Below are 19271 nucleotides of genomic sequence, written 5' to 3'. Positions count from 1 at the left end.
GTCGAGAATGCATCAATTCTCTTCTTGAGAGCAGGGAAGAATTCAAAACTGATCATGACTAGATTGTTACTTTTCTTACTAGAACTTGGACTTCCTTTGGGTTTCCTTGGTAGTGATATGTGATCTCTCTGTGGGTAACAAACTTCTGAAAGCACTCGTGTGACCTCATTTAGCCTGTAGACAGGGTGGAGTGAGGACGTTGAGTGGCAGGCTCTGCACTAAGGGAGGCTTCAGGCAAGGACAACTTGCTGTGACCCTCTGCCATTACCTCAACTCCTGAGGCCTGTTTTCTTGCTTGCCTTGCAATAGAGAAATACAGCAACTGATATTTATGACACTATGCATGTGGTTTTCACTGTAGAATTGTTTGTAATGGTAAAAGGTTGGCAATAGCCATCAATGGAGGACTGGTTAATTAAACTATGGTCCTTTCTTATAAAAGAATACCAAGCAGCTGTCAGAGAAGAATGATGGATCTGACTGGCTTCTGATATGGAAAAGTCTTATGAATGCACACCATTAACTCTAGAATACTGTGGGGGTGTGAAAAATGGGGTGGGGGTATGGGACAAAAACAACAAAACTCAAGAGAATGGCACATTGTGGAGTGATGCAGCTCAGTGGTAGAGCACTTACTAGCATCCAGGAGGCCCTGGGTTTGATCCCTGGCAAAACACATACATGTGGTATATTGGCTACCTTTAGGAAGGAAAACTGAGCACCCGGTGATAAGAATGGAAGGAGAATTTTCACCATACGCCTTTCATATCTTTTGCACTATTTGCGTGTGTATGTATGTGGGAAGGTACTAGGAATTAAACCCAGGGATTCTCTAGGAATTGCTCATTGGGGCTTTAGCTCAGTGGCAGATGCAAGGCCCTGGGTTTGATCCCCTAGCCCTTTTAAAATATTTTATCTTGAGACAGGGCCTCACTAAGTTGCTGAAGATGGCCTTGAACTGATCCTCCTCCTTAACCTCTGGAGTAGCTGGGATTACAGGCATGCACAACCATTTGCGTTTTCTATGATGAATAGGTCTAATCTTTTCCAACACATGAACACATAGCTTTTTCACACATCATTTTTAGAAATAATTTGTGATTGTGGGAAAATGTATATATAAAGTTTAACAATTTGTGAATGTATAATTCTGTGGCATTGAATTCATTCATAATGCTGTGTACCTATCACGTACCCAAAACATATATATCCCAAACATTTTCATCAGCCCCACCAAAAACTCTGTACCAATTAAATAAGAACTCTTCAATCCCCTTATTATAATCTCCCATAACCTCTATTCTACTTTCTGTGAATTTGCCTATTCTAGGTACCTTAAATAAGTAGAATGATACAGTATTTATCCTTCTTTGTCTGGCTTATGTCACTCTTCCACATTTTCTTTTTTAGTCCACCTATCAGTTGGGTAAATAAAGTTGTGAAAGTCCCAAACATCTTTAGAAATAGAAAAAATCTTGTGAAATGTGTGGACATGTCTTGGACAAGGTAGTTCCTGCCTCATGTTTCCTAGGAACCCCTACATAACCTTTAAAAGATTAACGGATGATTCTGTGGGATAATACCCTCTTAATCACATAAAATAAAGTCATGTAGTCACCACCTCCCATGAACCTTGGCTCATAGATGGTTGTTTAACCAGGACCCCAGAAGTCTTCAGGGGATCCAAGAATCGTTTCTGAAATTGTGTGCAAATTTTTTGGTGATGCCTTTCTGAAAAAATGCTCCTAAGCACCATTGCTAAATAGAATAAATAATGCTGTTCCCTCCCATGAAATGTACGAAAAAGCCCTTTGTTCATTAAGTAGACTACATGCATGATTAATGAACCTACATCAAAAGATAAATCTCTGACATGGGTTTTACTTAAAAAGTCTGGGGCTTAAAAAATAATCCTTAGGCCAGGCATAGTGGCACATGCCTATAATCCCAGTGGCTCAGGAGGCTAAGGCAGGAGGATCATGAGTTCAAAGCCAGCCTCAGCAAGGCAAGGCGCTAAGCAACTCAGTGAGACCCTGTCTCTAAATAAAATACAAAATAGGGCTGGGGATGTGGCTCAGTGGTTGAGTGCTCAAGTTCAATTCCCAGTACCAAAACAAACAACAACAACAACAAAATGATCCTTAGAATTGGTATACTTAATGAAAATAACATGACATATTCGATTTTGTGGCTCACAGGACAGATAACAGCAATAAAATTACAAATTATCATATAAGGGGGTGGGTTTTTTTTCCATTCATTTCATAGATACAAAGCACACACTGAGTCATCTACAGTGTGAGTGTCCAGAATATAGCAGGAAATGAAACCATGTCTCTACTTGAATCTTATTAGTAGAATTAGTACATCAGGTAAGTGCTTCAGTGGAATTGAATAGAAAGTACCTGGAGATTTTATATTTAGGGTGCTTGGGAATTCCTCTGTGAAGAAGGGCATTTGAACTAAAACCTGAGGGGCAAGAATAAACCAGCCATGTAAAGAGATGGGAAAGGGTCATTCCCATTAGAATTAACAGCAGGTGCACAAGTTTAAGCCACAGGTGAGCTGAAAGTTACTGAGTGCTGCAATGGAGCTCAGGCTCCTCTGCATCTTCCAGCCTTGGGCCTTTGAGAGCCTTTGCATCCTTTTACATCCACCCATCTTTCAGCAACCAGAGTGCTTTCAGCCCCCACATTTCCTTACTCCTACAAAACCCACTTCAGATTTTGGTTCTGTCACTGCCCTGCTTTGCGTGCAAACACCCTAGGTGACCCAAGTGAACATGGAACACAGTGGGAAACAGCAGCAACACTGCTCCTGGGGGAATATTGTGATGGTGAAGACAGTAGAGACAATCACAGAGGCTGGGGGTGGGGTGGCAATGCTACCAGTGTGGCCTTGTGGGCTGACCCTCACATTCACAGGTGTCTTCAAGTCTACATGTTGCCATACATGCCATACAAAGGGTATTACCTTATTTGTGCATTAAGGTGCCATCTATTACAAATTTAAGCATATTATATGTATATAATATATAAATATATAACTATACCATAATGTTTTGGTTTTGTATAGTGGGATACAATGAAATGGGAAGTAGTCCAGGTTTCTCTTACCCTGAAAGACCCAAATATAATGAGTTTTAAAGGAAGCTTGAGATAAAGCACTGAATTTAAATTCTAGATTTCTAATATCTTGGCTGGCTACCTTTAGTAAATTTCTTAACCATGTTTGTAAGTTGGTCTGCATATAGAGATGAATATTCCAGGGTGAATTATAACAAGAATCTCCCCCATATCTAATTTAGGTGAGATTTCGATAAGATTTTCGGACTATAAGTTGATATTATAATAGAATGAGACTTTGGGGTCTAGGGATGCATGAGTCTTTGTCAAGTGAGATGGACATGGTTCACTGGGGACTAGAGATATCATACCTTATCCCCATAACTTATGAATGTTACCTTGGTAGGAAAAAGACTGTATGAGTGAGAGTACAATCTTGAGATGGAGACTACTAACCATGATTCTCAAAGTAAAAAAGGGAGGAGTCTATCATAGTGATGACATGTAGAACTAAATCTTTCCGCTGCTGGAATTTTGTTTGTGTGTGGTACTGGGGATTGAACTTTACTACATCCCCAGTGCTGCCTGAGACAAGGTCTTGCTAAATTTCCCACGCTGGCCTCAAACTTGTGATCCTCCTGCCTCAGCCTCCCTAGTCATTGGGATTATAGGCATGTGCCACTGGGCCCAGCTGCTGCTGCTGGTTTTGGAGATGGAGGAAGGGGCCAGTCAAGAGGCTGGGAAAACCAAAATACAAGAAAACAGAACCTACTCAGGACCTACTGAAAGGAAGGCAGCCCTGATAACACCTTGATGTTTGTGCTACGAAGCTGTTAGACTTCTGACCACATATTGCTTTAAGTCATGGAGTTTGTGGTGTTAGAGCAACAATAGACAGTCAACAACATCTTATTCCTTAAGCTTGTTTTCCAGAAGTTTGTCAGTATGCCCAACTATAATAAGGCCTTCTATGTTGTCAGCATTTATTAACATTTATTAAATGTTAATATCCTTCTTGAAGATGAGAGGAAGCCAAGATGTAAATAATCATGAGCCAATATAAACACAATCAGAAATTTTCAAAAGACTACTTTCTAATTGAGTTTTCAGAGATAATACACTTTAAGATTGTGATAGATATTCCTTAGACAATTGCCTAGCAAACTCAAAAAAATATGTATGGTTTGCATGTAACACAAACTAGGAAAGCAGGTGAGTTAAGGGCTGCAGCAGGTGGGATGAGTGGTCCTTTAAGGGGCAGACCCTAGCCTAGCTAACTGATAGTAATGAATATGTAATGCAGGCCCAGTGTTGCCAGATACTTCAAAATTTCAAGAAGCTAGAAATCTTCACCTTTTTCTACAAAATATATATATGCATGTATGATGTTGGAGATGGAACCCAGGGTTTCCTGCATGCTAGGCAAGCACTCTAACAATTCCCAGGTAAGTGGCTTTCGAATGCAGTTTTTTGACACACATGTTCTTAAAACAATAAAGTATTTTTCACAGTGCTTTTGGCATGCTTTCTAAATCTAAGAAGCTATAACTTATATGAATTTTTTTCAGAAAGACAGCTTCAACTTATATTCACATCTAGTTTTATTAAAATTATTTGGCAATTTTGATAGCAGTACAAACTCTTTTAACTATGACCATGGAACATATTTGATATGAGTCTGTGTTTTTGGTTTGTTATAGTTTGGGTACATGTACATTTCTAAATCCTTTACCCTTCATTTCATTACTAAAGGAGAATTGCCTTAAGTTTCTCTATCTATTATCCATAGAAAAGGAATTTGTAAAATAAGGCTGAAAAAATAAAACACACAGATCCAAAAAATTCTCTTTGAATATCAAGAACATACAAAGAATATTAAAGACATCTACGTTTAGTCCTCCAGATAGCAAAGCAGGCATTTGATGTCTATGGGTTCTTGTTTTTACTTATTGCTAATTACAATTCAGAGACCAAAGTATTTCTGAAAGTCATTTAAAAAACCCTCAGTGAAACAAACTCCTAGCCTGGTTCCATGGAATTAGAGGATAGAACCAGGAGAGCACATGATTTGGCCTGTAAAATCACAAGACTTTTTCCTTTAGTGAGATTTTTTCTTCTGCAATTGCACAGGGCACTATGGCTTGTTTAATGCCTTATCATTAACATCTGCCTTACAGTAGATCTAAATATTGGCTTATTTAAGTGTGTTACTGGACAGCAAGTGGTGAGAGCCTCCCTGTCCAAGGCAAAAGTTGCGTGGACCTTAAAGCAAAACCTTGTGGGGTTCAGTACTCCTTAGTTGTTCTCCAGCGAACCTGAAGTTGGCTGTAAGAAAGGAGAGAAGAAAGCTGGGTAAGGATTTTTTTCTCAAGACATTTCAGCTTATTTTAAGTCATCTTTCTTCTGCAGCAGGGGATGAGAACTTGGCAAGGCAGTGGAGCCTGGTTGTTTTGTTCCTGATAAGATTATCTCTTGGTTCAGAATAAGGGAGATAAAGACACAACATGGCAGTAACTTGAGAAAATTCCACTCTTGCTTCTCTCAAAGGCTGTGCTTTTGATAGCTTCAAGGGGATTATTTTCAGGTGCTATTTCTGGACATTCCAATTACCAGTAGAGACCATTTCACTCAACAGCCCATTTATTTCACCAGGTGTAGAAGACTGCTTGCTGTACAGATGCCGTATTATTTTTAATTGGGCAGCTGTCCTATTATTTTTAGGTGGAAATGTTTGTTCCTCAAGAAGGAATAGAATGAAAGTGGCAGAGCACTTGCCTTGCATGCACAAGGCCCTGGGTTCAATTCCCAGTACAGTAAAAAAGAAAAAGAAAAAACAACCCAAACTCTATTATCTGTGATCTAAATAGCATCACATCTCAAAGAAAAAGCAAATTTAGCAATCAAAATGGACAAGTTTCATTAGTTATATCATCAGAATAGAACCTCAACTTTATAAAGTTTAACTATGCAACTTATTTGTGCTGCTCCAACAAATGAAATCTATGAAGAGTAAGTCATGAAAGTTATGTGAAATCACTTCAATTGCCCAAATAAATGAAGAGAAAACATTTTCTTTTTTAAATTTTTTTAAAAAATATTTTTTTGGTTGTTGATAGACCTTTATTTTTATTTATTTATATGTGGTGCTGAGAATCGAACCCAGTGCCTCACACATGCCAGGCAAGTGCGTTACTGCTGAGCCCCAGCCCCAGCCCCAAGAAAACATTTTCTTTAAGAATGAGCTCACACTTTGAAGTTTCTCAATAAATAATATTTTGCATCTAATTTTTAATACAAATTGAGAATATAGTCTCCAAAATTCAAGATATAATTAAGATATATTGGGTCTTTCCCCTGAGCTCAGGTTCATCTCATTTTTTTAAAATTTGAGAATACTTAAAACTTAAGATATTCAAATAATATTTATAACAATAGCAATGCATACAGTGTAATATTGCCAACCCACAAAGCAGTAAAAACCCAGAAAAGAGAAATTATACTTACAAATGGAGTTCTGATTCCAAATTTGCTGTGGAATGTCATGGTGACTTTGTTTTTATGTCCTGTTCTTTGATCAAAGGCGTGGCACGTATCAAAAGGAGGACTGTACAAGTGCAGACTCACGGCAGGTTCTGTATGGCTGATATTCTCTACTCGGTGTAAGCCAATGGAATCTGAGTAATATCAAAGAGGAAAGAAGAGATACAGGAGCTTAGATTCTAAGACAGGCAAAAACTTTTGTTAATCACCTGATTCTGAGTCAATATTGTTACATATGGAATTAACAGAAATTAGTTAGAATTAAACTTTTATTTAAAGTCAGTGACAGATGGTTAGTGACAATGATTACTCAGACACATTAGCTTCTGCTCCTTCCTGAAAATCCCCTCCTATTGCAGTAAAGGAATAAAAAAAAAAAAAAAAATCAACATACAAAGACAAAAAAATGTAAAAGAGAAAATGTTAGTGAGGAAAGTCAAGGAATAAACTGATTTATGTCTTGAAGCTCTTACATAACTAGGAATTGGCAGCACCAGTTATTTCTGGAAATTAGGGTGAATATGGGGCTAAAATATACCAACTGGTTGAAAGACTACTTAGGAAGCAGAGTCTCAAATCTTTTACCGATTCTCTCTCCCTTTCCTTCCAGTAGAAAACAGATCTATTCTTCAGAAAGTATAATAGGTGAACTTGGGACTGGTGGACCATAGGTAAAAAACAAAAAAAAACAAAAAAAAACAAGTGAATTAAACAAAAATTTACATATTGAATGATAAGAACCCTGCTTTTATAACTACCTAGCTGCTGGACAGAATTTTTCTTTCCAGGTAGGAGATGGGAAGCTGCTTCTCAAGGAATTTTATTGGCTCAAAAAAAAAAAAAATACCCTAAAGTATATTTTCATTGGTAGTTTCTAAAGGAAAGGGCTCTGTCAGATGACCACAGAGTGAAATCCAGTTGACAAGCCCCGGTAGTTTAGATAGTTTAGAGCTATCTATTAACTTTTTTCTCCCTTGGTTTTTACACATTAGCACATGGCCAAGGCCACAGGATATTTGAGCTGGCCTCTAGTACATAGGCCAGAGCAACCTGAAAAATGCAACTTCAAACAATGGTTATTCAGGAAAAGACTTTAGAAGGCCTCTCATTAACATCCTCAGTAAGATAAAATTTTATAAAAGGGATCAAACAAGAAAAAAAAAATAAAAGGGATCAGAAAATGAAAAGGGCTTTAGAAATAAAAATCTGGATAGAAGAGTGGACAGAAAAAGCCGAGGGTGATTCAAAGAACAAAACGACAAAGAAAAAATAGAAAAGAAAAATATCAGATAGTTGAGGAGGTTTAAAATTTAAACAACAGGAGTTTCAGAAACATAACAAAAAAGAAAGAACCTGAGGATATTTTCTAGAATTGAAGGACGCAAATGTCCAGATTCAAAGAACCCACTGAATACCCTGCACAGTGAAGAAGTCATCAAGCAAGATGCATCTGTGTGACATTTTGCAACACAAAATAATGGCACTGAAAGAAAAGATTCCAAAAATTTCTAGAAAGCAAACAATGTCTAGGTTTCATAGATTTAAGAATCAAAATTGCACTGGACTTTTGACAAGAACACTAGTAAACCAAAAGACAAAAATGATGATCTTCATAGTTCTGAGGGATGGTGTTTGCCAGATAAGTCATCATCTATATCCAGCTTAATTACCAATTGAGTTGTAGGGACTGAAAACACAGATTTTTAGATATTTGAGGTCTCAAAAATTTACATTCCATGATTCTTTTCTCACAGTGCTGCTGGAGGATATGTTCACTAAAATAAGGGTGTGAAGCAAGAACAAAGGAAACAGGAGACCAGGAAACAGAGAACCAATACAAAGGAGCAAAGGGTTGCTTGGGATGTTGTAAGGGGAATCTCAAGTTGACAGCCAAGCCATGGTTTAGAGATCATCCCATTTGTATTGAAGTAGTCAAAAAGCCCTGGGAGAAATACTTTCAACCAGATTTTAAAAAACAAAACCCCAAAAGACTCAATGAAGAGTAATATCTAGAAGCAGAAAACTTAGGTTCTACTTCTAGCTAGAGTGAAAAGCTAGGCTACCATTGAACAAGTCACAATTTTGAGAATCTTCTTATTTTAGAAATAAGGGTTTTCCTATTTCTAAAAGTGCCTTGACTCTATAGCTTACTGCTTTTGTAATGCTTTAAGCACAATTCTGAATAAATGCTCAGCATTCCTAAGAATTAACTGCCCTGGATACAAATAATTTTGTTTCTCCAGTTGCAGGCACATATACCATCCAATCCACTATGGAAATCCTGCAGAGAAAGACCCTGAAAAAATAAGTCACCATCCTTTAGAGAAGCCCTTAGTCTCAGTATCATGTGTGAGCTCTACTATTAATAATCCCAGCACTGTCACTACTGCATTTTGATTTTTGCCTTCTCTTCCTTTATGTTCATGATGTGCCTTGCCTTTCTTAGTGATATTTAGGAAGGCTAGTTTCACCCATGCACTATTGATTTTTCACACATTACAATAGGTGACTTGGTCTCTTTACCCCAGTTCTCCCTTCTCTTCCAGCATGTGTTACCAAATTGATCAAGATATTCCCAATTACAACTCCATTTACTAAAGAAAGCTTATACTTTCATCTGTTTTTTGGAAGTCCAGGTCCCAATATCTCTCTGTTCTCTTACTACCACCTTCCAAGCCCATTCTTCCTTCTTTGTTTCCCCATTCCTGAAGTTTCCAGTCTTTGTGAGGACTGCCTTCACTCATCCTCTTTCTTGTACTCTATCCTCAATCTTGCATCTGTACAAATCAGAGGTTGAAAATCTGCAGCTTTTAAGTTTTTGGGGTAGTCTACAGAAAGATTTAGTATATCCCACCCAATATTTTATTGATTGACAAAAATTCACATAAAAACCAGAAGTTCCAACTTCTATGGAAAAAGAAATCAGTTGATATCATTGGAGCTGGCAATCACTGCTATCCCCTTAGTGTGGCTTGCACACTTCAGTTATCAGGTCCTCACCACAGCCTTATGCCAGGCTGCAGTACTCACTTATCTACATGCTTGGCTTCTACAGCCTTTTACATTGGAGGACCCCTGAAAAGGCTTATCTATTTTTCAAGATCTAATCTATTTTCTCAAAGACTCACTCCCGCTGCAAGTGATTGTTCTGAAAGGCTTTTGGCTTTATTGTGTATGGTACAGTTAAGAAACTGTCTTATAAATGTGGTATGCCTTATATATAGCAACCCTCAAATATCTGAGAAGATAAGTTAAGAATTTTCAAGTGCATAGGAAATGAATAACCTTGTGTTATGTAAATAGACGGAAAAATTCCCATGTGGTCTGACCTTTGTAAGTGACTTGCATTCCTAAACCAATGATTTAACAAATTTAGGCCAAGTATTAGGGCCAATAGAAGACTAAGACATATGAAGGAACAACTAGCTTTGAAGTCTATGTAATTCTTTGTTTTATATAAGTGGGAGAACATCCTAATTAAGAGCATATGCTCTGAGAGTTCAAATCCTGGCTGTCACTTAAAAGCTGAATGACTTCAGAAAAGTTATTTAATCTTCCTATGTGTTGGCAACCTCACATATAAATGAGAATTCAAGTTATTTATCTCATATGTTTTAATGAGCTTTTTGGAAAGTTCCCATCCCTTTTGGGAAAATAGAAGTTAAATCAGTACCTCTTCTGAAAAGTATTTGGCTTTCCTATACCATACCCAGGAAAAGAATGAATTCTTAGTAAGACATCTATAATAAATCACTGCCTCCAGATATATTCTTTTCCTTGAGGAAAGTCTTTTAAATATGCTGTTTGCATTTTAGAAAAACAGACACTAGCTGGTGTTCTTAATCACTTCCAGAACATTTCTTTACATTTTCTAACACAAAGATTACTATTTCCAACTTGATCTCTTTTGTTGAAAAACTATACTTAATGTGTGTCTCTAATTTTTTTTGTTTGTTTTGTGTGTTCTAATCTTCCCAAGTTTTGGCAGGTAAATCACCTTTTACCACCCCTTTAAGTAGTCTGCATATTTTTAATAAACGATTCAAACCCAAAAGCAAAGTTTAAAAAATAAAACACACTGTGTTTAGGTCATTACCCAAGTATTTTAAATCATGACTCTGACAAATTTCAAAAGATGCATGTAAGTAACCAGCATTTTAGATAAGAGACCATAGTTTATCCCACTTGCCCTTAGAGAAAGGATAGGATGTTACCATTGATGTAGGCACACTGGTTTTCCCTCAAGGTCCTTTCAGACTTCTTAATCATCTCATTGGATTTTTTGTCAGGCCAGGCAAATAAAGTCTCCTTTAGATTTCCTTGCAACAGCTTCAGAAAGCAGTGGGAGTCCGTGTGATCATGAATACTGCTATATATACACAAAAGGACAATTGAACTCAGTAGCTGGTCAAGTACCCAGTCTGCCCAGAGTGACACGTACATACTGTCCAGAGGACAACTCCCAGGCCCAAATCAATTTCTGCCAAATTTTCAAAATGTCATCAATTTATAATGCAACATTGTTCAGGGCCAAGTAATAAAATAATGTTTGCGTGGGGGGGAGGGCAGCTCTACCCTTCCTCAGGCCGCTGGGCCTGTTCTGTCTGTCGGTTGCAGGTCTGGCCTGTTCTGTTGGTGGTCAGCGATACCAGACTTCAAACTATACTACAGAGCAATAGTAACAAAAACAGCATGGTACTGGTACCAAAACAGGCGGTTGGACCAATGGTACAGAATAGAGGACACAGAAACCAATCCACAAAACTACAACTACCTTATATTTGATAAAGGGGCTAAAAGCATGCAATGGAGGAAGGATAGCATCTTCAACAAATGGTGCTGGGAAAACTGGAAATCCATATGCAACAAAACGAAACTGAATCCCTTTCTCTCGCCATGCACAAAAGTTAATTCAAAATGGATCAAGGAGCTTGATATCAAATCAGAGACACGCCGTCTGATAGAAGAAAAAGTTGGCTACGATCTACATACTGTGGGGTCGGGCTCCAAATTCCTCAATAGGACACCCATAGCACAAAAGTTAATAACTAGAATCAACAAATGGGACTTACTCAAACTAAAAAGTTTTTTCTCAGCAAAAGAAACAATAAGAGAGGTAAATAGAGAGCCTACATCCTGGGAACAAATCTTTACTCCTCACACTTCAGATAGAGCCCTAATATCCAGAGTATACAAAGAACTCAAAAAATTAGACAATAAGAGAACAAACAACCCAATCAACAAATGGGCCAAGGACCTGAACAGACACCTCTCAGAGGAGGACATACAATCAATCAACAAGTACATGAAAAAATGCTCACCATCTCTAGCAGTCAGAGAAATGCAAATCAAAACCACCCTAAGATACCATCTCACTCCAGTAAGATTGGCAGCCATTATGAAGTCAAACAACAACAAGTGCTGGCGAGGATGTGGGGAAAAGGGTACACTTGTACATTGCTGGTGGGACTGCAGATTGGTGCAGCCAATTTGGAAAGCAGTATGGAGATTTCTTGGAAAGCTGGGAATGGAGCCACCATTTGACCCAGCTATTCCCCTTCTCGGTCTATTCCCTAAAGACCTAAAAAGAGCATGCTACAGGGACACTGCTACATCGATGTTCATAGCAGCACAATTCACCATAGCAAGACTGTGGAACCAACCTAGATGCCCTTCAATAGACGAATGGATAAAAAAAATGTGGCATTTATACACAATGGAGTATTACTCTGCATTAAAAAATGACAAAATCATAGAATTTGCAGGGAAATGGATGGCATTAGAGCAGATTATGCTAAGTGAAGCTAGCCAATCCCTAAAAAACAAATGCCAAATGTCTTCTTTGATATAAGGAGAGTAACTAAGAACACAGTAGGGTCGAAGAGCATGAGAAGAAGATTAACATTAAACAGGGATAAGAGGTGGGAGGGAAAGGAAGAGAGAAGGGAAATTGCATGGAAATGGAAGGAGACCCTCAGGGTTTTACAAAATTACATACAAGAGGAAGTGAGGGGAAAGGGAAAAATAATACAAGGGGGACAAATGAATGTCAGTAGAGGGGGCAGAGAGAGAAGAGGGGAGGGGAGGGGGGATAGTAGAGGATAGGAAAGGCAGCAGAACACAACAGACACTAGTATGGCAATATGTAAATCAATGGATGTGTAACTGATGTGATTCTGCAATCTGTATATGGGGTAAAAATGGGAGTTCATAACCCGCTTGAATCAAAGTGTGAAATATGATATATCAAGAACTATGTAATGTTTTGAACAACCAACAATAAAAAATTAAAAAAAAATAAATAAAATAATGTATCATCCATCTCAAGGCTTTTATGGGGCACAATTTTGATACGTACCTCTACCAAAGAGCAGTTAATTTTTTTAACGTTGTTGTAATACTAATTTGACAACAAGAACATAAAACCAGAAATCTTTTATGTTTCCCAAATACAACTCTAAATAACTCACGCTGAGCTAGAATTTGATTATGATGGCACATTAGAAATGGCAAAGTAGTATGCAAGGCCCTGGTTTTAATTCCCAGCACCACGAAACAACAAAAAGTGCATTAGTGAAATTCTGAAAAGAATAAAGATAATCATCCATAATAATTACACCACACTGAAAAGATCACTTAATATTTTATTTAGGCCTTTCCTCTTTTCTCCTTTACATTTAAGGAAAGAATGGATTTATCATGTAATCTTAAATGGTCTCTAGGTATCTGAAGTAGAAATAACTGCAGAATTGATTAAAATATACATACCTATATATGTTTTTAGTATATATTTTGTATTTTGAATTCTATAACTACATCCACAGTCTAGTGATAAATACACTTTTAAAAAATGCTGGATGAATAAATACAACTCCATTCTATATGAATAAATAAACTCTAGGGACCTAACTTTCTAGAGTCATGTAAATTTATGTTTCCTTTCTCTAATAATTTTTTTTAGCACTCTCAAATACTAGGAAGGACCTGTTTAAAAAGTATTCAGTTGGCAATAAGACTGGCACATGTACAAACTAAAAACAGGAACCAGTTTTTATTTTAATTAATTAATTAATTTATTTATGGTACTGGGATTGAACTCAGAGGCACTTGACCACTGAACCACATCCCCAGCCCTATTTTGTATTTTATTTAGAGACAGGGAGGGTCTCACTGAGTTGCTTAGCATCTTGCTTTTGCTGAGGCTGGCTTTGAACTCACAATCCTCCTGTCTCAGCCTCTGGAGGTGCTGGGATTAAAGGCATGTGCCACTACACCCAGCCAGAACCAATTTTTAAAGAACCAGCATTAGTTTTAGTTGTGTACAGGTAAAGAAACTAACCAATTAACATGAAGTACAAAGAAATTTCCTGAATTTGTAAATATTTTTCTAGCTCAAAATCTTGAAGATTTGGTCTTTGGTCCCACAAATGTTTACATACCCCAAACACCACAAAGGTCAGTTTAAACAGAACTCCATTATTTTTTTTTTTTAACTACATAGAAGGCAGGAGAAACATTGAATTAGATAAATACTTACCTGATTTGCCTCATTTTGGGGACTGGTTTTAATATATAGTGTATGCCTTAACTCCTTATACTAATTTCCATGGAAATTTTTATTGGAATTTGCGGACCATGTGATCAAATAATTCTAAAATATGACATTAGTGGCTAGTCTGGTACTGTGTACTTCTCATATGCTTGGACAGATACTCTAAGAAATACCAAAAGGAATTATTATATTACCTGCCATGTCCTTCACCCCAACATAAAATCATCAAATTGAATTTCCCATTTCCTTGATCCACAAGATTTCGGGTATACCTAAAAGAAGAACATATTCAGACGTTTGAATTCACCGAAACAAGTACCAGGAAAAACAAGTGTTACAAAGTACCATTGCATTTACAAATCCAGGTCTCCAGAGAGACTGGAACCTAGATCTAGTGCCTTAGGCCACTAGGCCACACTAACTGTCCTGGGTACCTGTGTTACTACTTTTACCTCAAAACAACTTTGAATGTTTTTTTGCCCCCTGTATTTTGTGGTTTTAGGTTGTTTGTTGCAGGTCCATGAAGAATGAGAAGATCATATTGTGAAGCACCACATTTACAGAGTTAGCTAATCAGTTTTAATTAATTGCATGGAAAGATTATAGTGGTGGTGGTGGGGGGAAGCAGATTCCACGTTGGTCCATCACACAATCTCAAACTGATAAAAAGTTTCTTATAGAAGGTATTTGAAAATTGCTCCAGGGAAGAATGTTGCTATTGTTTTCAGCAATTTTTCTTCCCTGTAGCTAATGTAGGACTTGAGAAACAAGGTTTCATTAAATAGCTATTCTAGAATTCTCTTTAATTTTACTACTAAAGCCCAAACACAAACCACATTCAGAAGCACTCATGATGAAAAGTACTCTGCAAATAAGTTGGGGGTACCAGGGATATTATTGCCCCCATCTAATTAGCCAAGTTTGATAATTATGATATTTATTTATTTATTTTAAGAGAAAGAGATCTATACTTTTTTTTTGGTAGTGTTTGTTCCCTTAGTCACTCATATCCTGCATGCCCTTTCTGTCCTGTCCTTCCCCTCCCCAAAGCTCAGGGCCAGGTGCTTTGCAGCATGATCCTTGAGGGAGTTGCTTGGTAAGTGGATTTTAGCTGACACCCTTTCTTTGTAGCTCTTTATGACCTAGAAAGGGGTGGTACGTAAGAGTAAAAGTATTTCCAGTAAACTGAGTTTCTATACCAGAATCCTACTTTTCCCTCCACCAGTCTTAGGTGATCTCTTGTTTCTTTGGGCCTTATTCCAGAGAATTTACTGTCTGGCTCACACTAGAATATATTTTGTAGAACGTATTCTGCATTGGTAATGCATAGTCCACCCATAGGTCATACATCAGAATTCTTCAGTGCTAGGAACCTAGGCTATGATCAAAGTACTTCATTTCTGCTCTCCCTTTTTTCTTCTTCTCTATTCTCCCAACTACCCACTCAGGACTACACCATTATTTTAAAGAGCCTTGCCTTAACTCAAGCAACCCAACCAATTGTATTTCAAAAGGTTTTTCAATCAAGACTAATTCAAGGTCCCTAGAAATGCTCTTGTTTAAAGATGAGGAGCTATTATAGCCCACCCTGGTTAATTAATTTCACTTGGCCAATACGATATCTAGTCAGATATATTACTGGAATAAAACTATTAATGTCATATGTCCAATGGAAATTGAGTAGTGGTTTAAAGTGCAGGCTCTAGAACAATAATCTTATTTGAACCTTGACAGAAGTCCTCCTCAGGTTGTTCAGTCTTTTTGTAGCCTACTAGTCATCTCTTGTAAAGTCGGGATAAGAATGATGCCTGTATCATTCTTTGTAAAGAAGTAACTTTATATACATCTTTGGAAGAGTATCTAGCCCATAAGAAGTTCTCAATTGTATGGAGCAAATGCAGGCACATTTTAAAAATGTGGTAGGATTGTTGACAGCCATGGAAGGACTTGACTAGCAACTGAGTTGAAAGGTACCAAAGGAAATTCCTAAAGCCACTTTGCAAACAGAATGGAAGCCTAAGTGGCCTTCACCTTTAATCCTACAATAGTTGAAATGTCCCTGATAACAAAACTACCAAATACCCTTCCTGTTACTGGGAAGTAACTAACAGAAACTACTACCTGAGAAAAGAGATGTCATTCTTTGCTTGTTCCTTTCTTTCAGGTTTCTCCCCTCTGCCAGTCTCAACCCAATCAGCCATTAAAGATTGAAGCGCTGGCTGCCCTTTGGAAAAGCTGAACCTCTCACCCTTAGTGGTAATTAAATTTTATTTCTGCCCCTAGGGTATAGTTAATCATTTTTACTTAACAACTATTCTGGGCCTTTAAAGGTCTCAACCTACCAGGACATCTCCCTCAAGCTCCTCCTTGAAGTATGAGTCTTCAACTTACTTCCTACCCCTAGGATAAGAAAGAGCCAAAGAGCAGAAAATGCGACACTATTTTTAGTTTGCGGAAACCAGTTAGTGGATTTGAATAAACCCACAGTGGAAAAGTTAAATTGGTTTGGAAGAGGGAAGAGCAGAAATTGAATAGTAGCAACTGACAAACTCAAGACTCTGGTGCCCGGTTGGGGCAACCGAAGGCATAGTGATAGAAAACTGATGTCAGGGAATTGTGTCCTCTGCCATCACTCCATTTCCTCAATAGCAGATGTAGTTGTCTTCTCCGGACACCTCTATTGGTCCAGCCAGTCAGTTCCTCCAGGCTGCTAGCAAGCCAGAGCCTGAGTTCCTCTGGCTGTGGGGATGCGCCCGAGCCTCTGAGTGCGGGATTGACAATCGCTCCCTAGCGGAGGGCATTGTTCCTGAGGCTGAGGACCAGAGCAGTTGGGGTTGGAGCAAAGAGGTTTGTCGGGGAGAAGAAAACCTCCGCTGAAAAGTGGCCTCCCTCTCTTGGCTCCAGCCTGCCTGCTGTCTGTCTCCCGGCTGTGGCGACAGTAGGATCCACCTTTTGCATGCACGGCTGCAGCGCAGCCCCAAACGCAGAGCGCCAGCCTAGCCACCCACCATCCAGGGGCGAGAGAGTGGCGCGGTGGGCGCGGTGCGGCCTGGGCTCCACAGAGACAGACTCTTGTGAGTGTCGCTTGGCTTTAGGGCGACAGCGCACTCACCTGTACTGGTCGAACTTGGCATACATCGCCCACTCGGCGGGGTCGCTCTCGTAGGCTTCCAAGACGGCCTGCACCTCCTCTACATTGACCTCATCGCCTGCAAAGAGCTGGTGCAGAATGCGGATCAGATCGTTCAGGGTCCGGGGCTTCAGCACCTCAGTCTGTTCCATACCGCTCTGAGCTGGCTGCAGTAGAGTCGCTGAGCGAGTGGAGGCAGCGGGGGCGGAGGACCTTCACAGCAGAAAACACACACACACACACACACACACACACACACACACACCAGACCCTCGAACACCAAACGCAAAGAAACCCTTTCTAAAGCTCTCAAGACTCCCGACAGGCAGCGTGGAAGGTAGGAGGGCCGCTATAGACAAGCTGCGCGAAAAGGACTGGACCAAATCTGCGAAGATCACCCTCCCGGGCCCTTTTTAAGCTCTTGGAGTCGGCCGGGAATGTACCAATGGCCCTCAGGGGGTGGGGTGAGGCGGAGAGCCACCCAAGGAAGGTGGCAGAGGCGGGGACAGCCTGAGGGAAAGGCCAACACACACAGGCGTTCTTGCGCGTTCCCTTGGCTCCGTTCGCCCTACGAGGGCCCCATTCTCTCCCGTGTCCCCAGTGCTTGCCGTGGGCTTTGCGCAATCTCTCCCGGACCTTAACATTGTATTTTTGGCGGACCATCCCAACCTTTCTCCCCGCACCACTTCTTCCGCTGTGGATCGCATGCCGGGGTCGTGGACAGAAAGGGTCAGAAGGAGACCTCTGGGGTTACGCTGAGGAGGGGGATGGAAAGGAATCTGGGCTTCCAAATACAGCTAAGAAATTGTGAGGACCCTGCAAAGATTGAAGATGGATTCTTTTCCCAGGCAGGAAGGACTGTTTTATAGGTTGAAACTATAGATAATATGCCCAGGCCAGGTGACTTTGCCTTTTTTTCCCTTAATATTTGGTATTGTTAAATACATTTTAACAAAGGGAACTCTGATTTCTAGTAAGTATAATTAGTGAACCGATAGGTCACTCATTCTAGACATGTGTGACAGTGCATCAAATAGTATATCCAGTACAAAGAACCTAATGTTTTAATTGATGGTGAGAATAAGACACCCCCCTCCCGAAAAATGAAGTAATTATGCAGTTATTTGAAAGGTTTTAATTAGATTATTTGAATCCTTCAAGTTTAGGCATGTGCTGAGAAGAGCCTCCTGGTACTTACAAATAAGAAACATTTCTACCTGGTGCATAGCAACTAACATGCCTTGGTAAACCACGCAAATCAATCAAGTTTGGTTGAAAATGAGAAAACAGAACTGTAATCCTAGCGACTCTGGAGGCTGAGGCAGGAAGATCACGAATTCAAAGCCATCCTTAGCAATTTAGGAGACCCTAAGCAACTCAGTGAGACACTGTCACTAATGAAATACAAAAATAGGTTCCTTCTTTCTCAGTATAAATAGGATCCAGGGAATAACCTGGATTCAAGGTTATCAAATATATAGAATTCTGGAAGAATGGTCTGGATTTATCTAGACTTTGCACGTGCTCCCATTATATAAAATGAAACTTGTGCCACCGGAAGTCTTATTTTAACATTCCTAGTTAATGTTATTACACTATATTCTAACAATGTTGTTAAGAAAGAAAAACAATAGCTCCATCACCATTGTTCAAAAAGGGCTATAAGTAGAAAGCTTTTCAGAAGCCAATATTGGTAGGGTGTTTAACCGAGAGGTAATTTAAGTATATGGAGATCAAGTAATGTGTACACTTTTCATTATTTACTCAAAAATTATTTTTTATTTTTGTCAGTGTTTTTCCTTTTGCAGTGCTTGGAATCAAACCCAGGGACTCCAGCATGCTAGCAAGCAAGTGCTTTCCACTGAGTTACATTCCCAGCGGTTTTTTTTTTTTTTTTTAATTGAGTCAAGAATCTTACTAAATTGCCCAGTTTTGGCCTCAAATTTGTGATCCTCCTGCCTCAGCCGACCTGCTAGCTGGAATC

General features: G+C 39.1%; 1 protein-coding gene across 1 annotated transcript; it reads right to left on the bottom strand.

The window, feature by feature from the left end:
• Positions 1-4648: 4648 nt before the first annotated feature.
• Cdo1 (cysteine dioxygenase type 1) lies at positions 4649-17662 on the bottom strand. Its single transcript, XM_046465819.2, has 5 exons — positions 17270-17662; positions 14352-14429; positions 10820-10974; positions 6570-6739; positions 4649-5390 (listed from the first exon to the last, which is right to left on the bottom strand). The coding sequence occupies exons 1-5, from the start codon at positions 17437-17439 to the stop codon at positions 5361-5363; spliced, it is 603 nt and encodes a 200-aa protein (XP_046321775.1). The 5' UTR covers positions 17440-17662; the 3' UTR covers positions 4649-5360.
• Between the last annotated feature and the right edge of the window lie 1609 nt (positions 17663-19271).

This window comes from Marmota monax, unplaced genomic scaffold, assembly GCF_021218885.2.
Source record: "Marmota monax isolate L192 unplaced genomic scaffold, Marmota_monax_Labrador192_F-V1.1 WCK01_AAM20220418_F8-fsc00097, whole genome shotgun sequence".
NCBI classification, from domain to species: Eukaryota; Metazoa; Chordata; class Mammalia; order Rodentia; family Sciuridae; genus Marmota; species Marmota monax.
Note: the sequence above shows the minus strand (reverse complement) of the source record. Positions and strands in the feature narration are given on the sequence as shown.

Coding starts and splice junctions, on each gene's coding strand:
- Cdo1 (XM_046465819.2), bottom strand. CDS start 17,439: ATGGAACAGACTGAGGTGCTGAAGCCCCGGACCCTGAACGATCTGATC. Junction 14,430..17,269: donor GCCAAGTTCGACCAGTACAG/GTGAGTGCGCTG, acceptor TTCTTCTTTTAG/GTATACCCGAAATCTTGTGG. Junction 10,975..14,351: donor TGGGGTGAAGGACATGGCAG/GTAATATAATAA, acceptor GTGTATATATAG/CAGTATTCATGATCACACGG.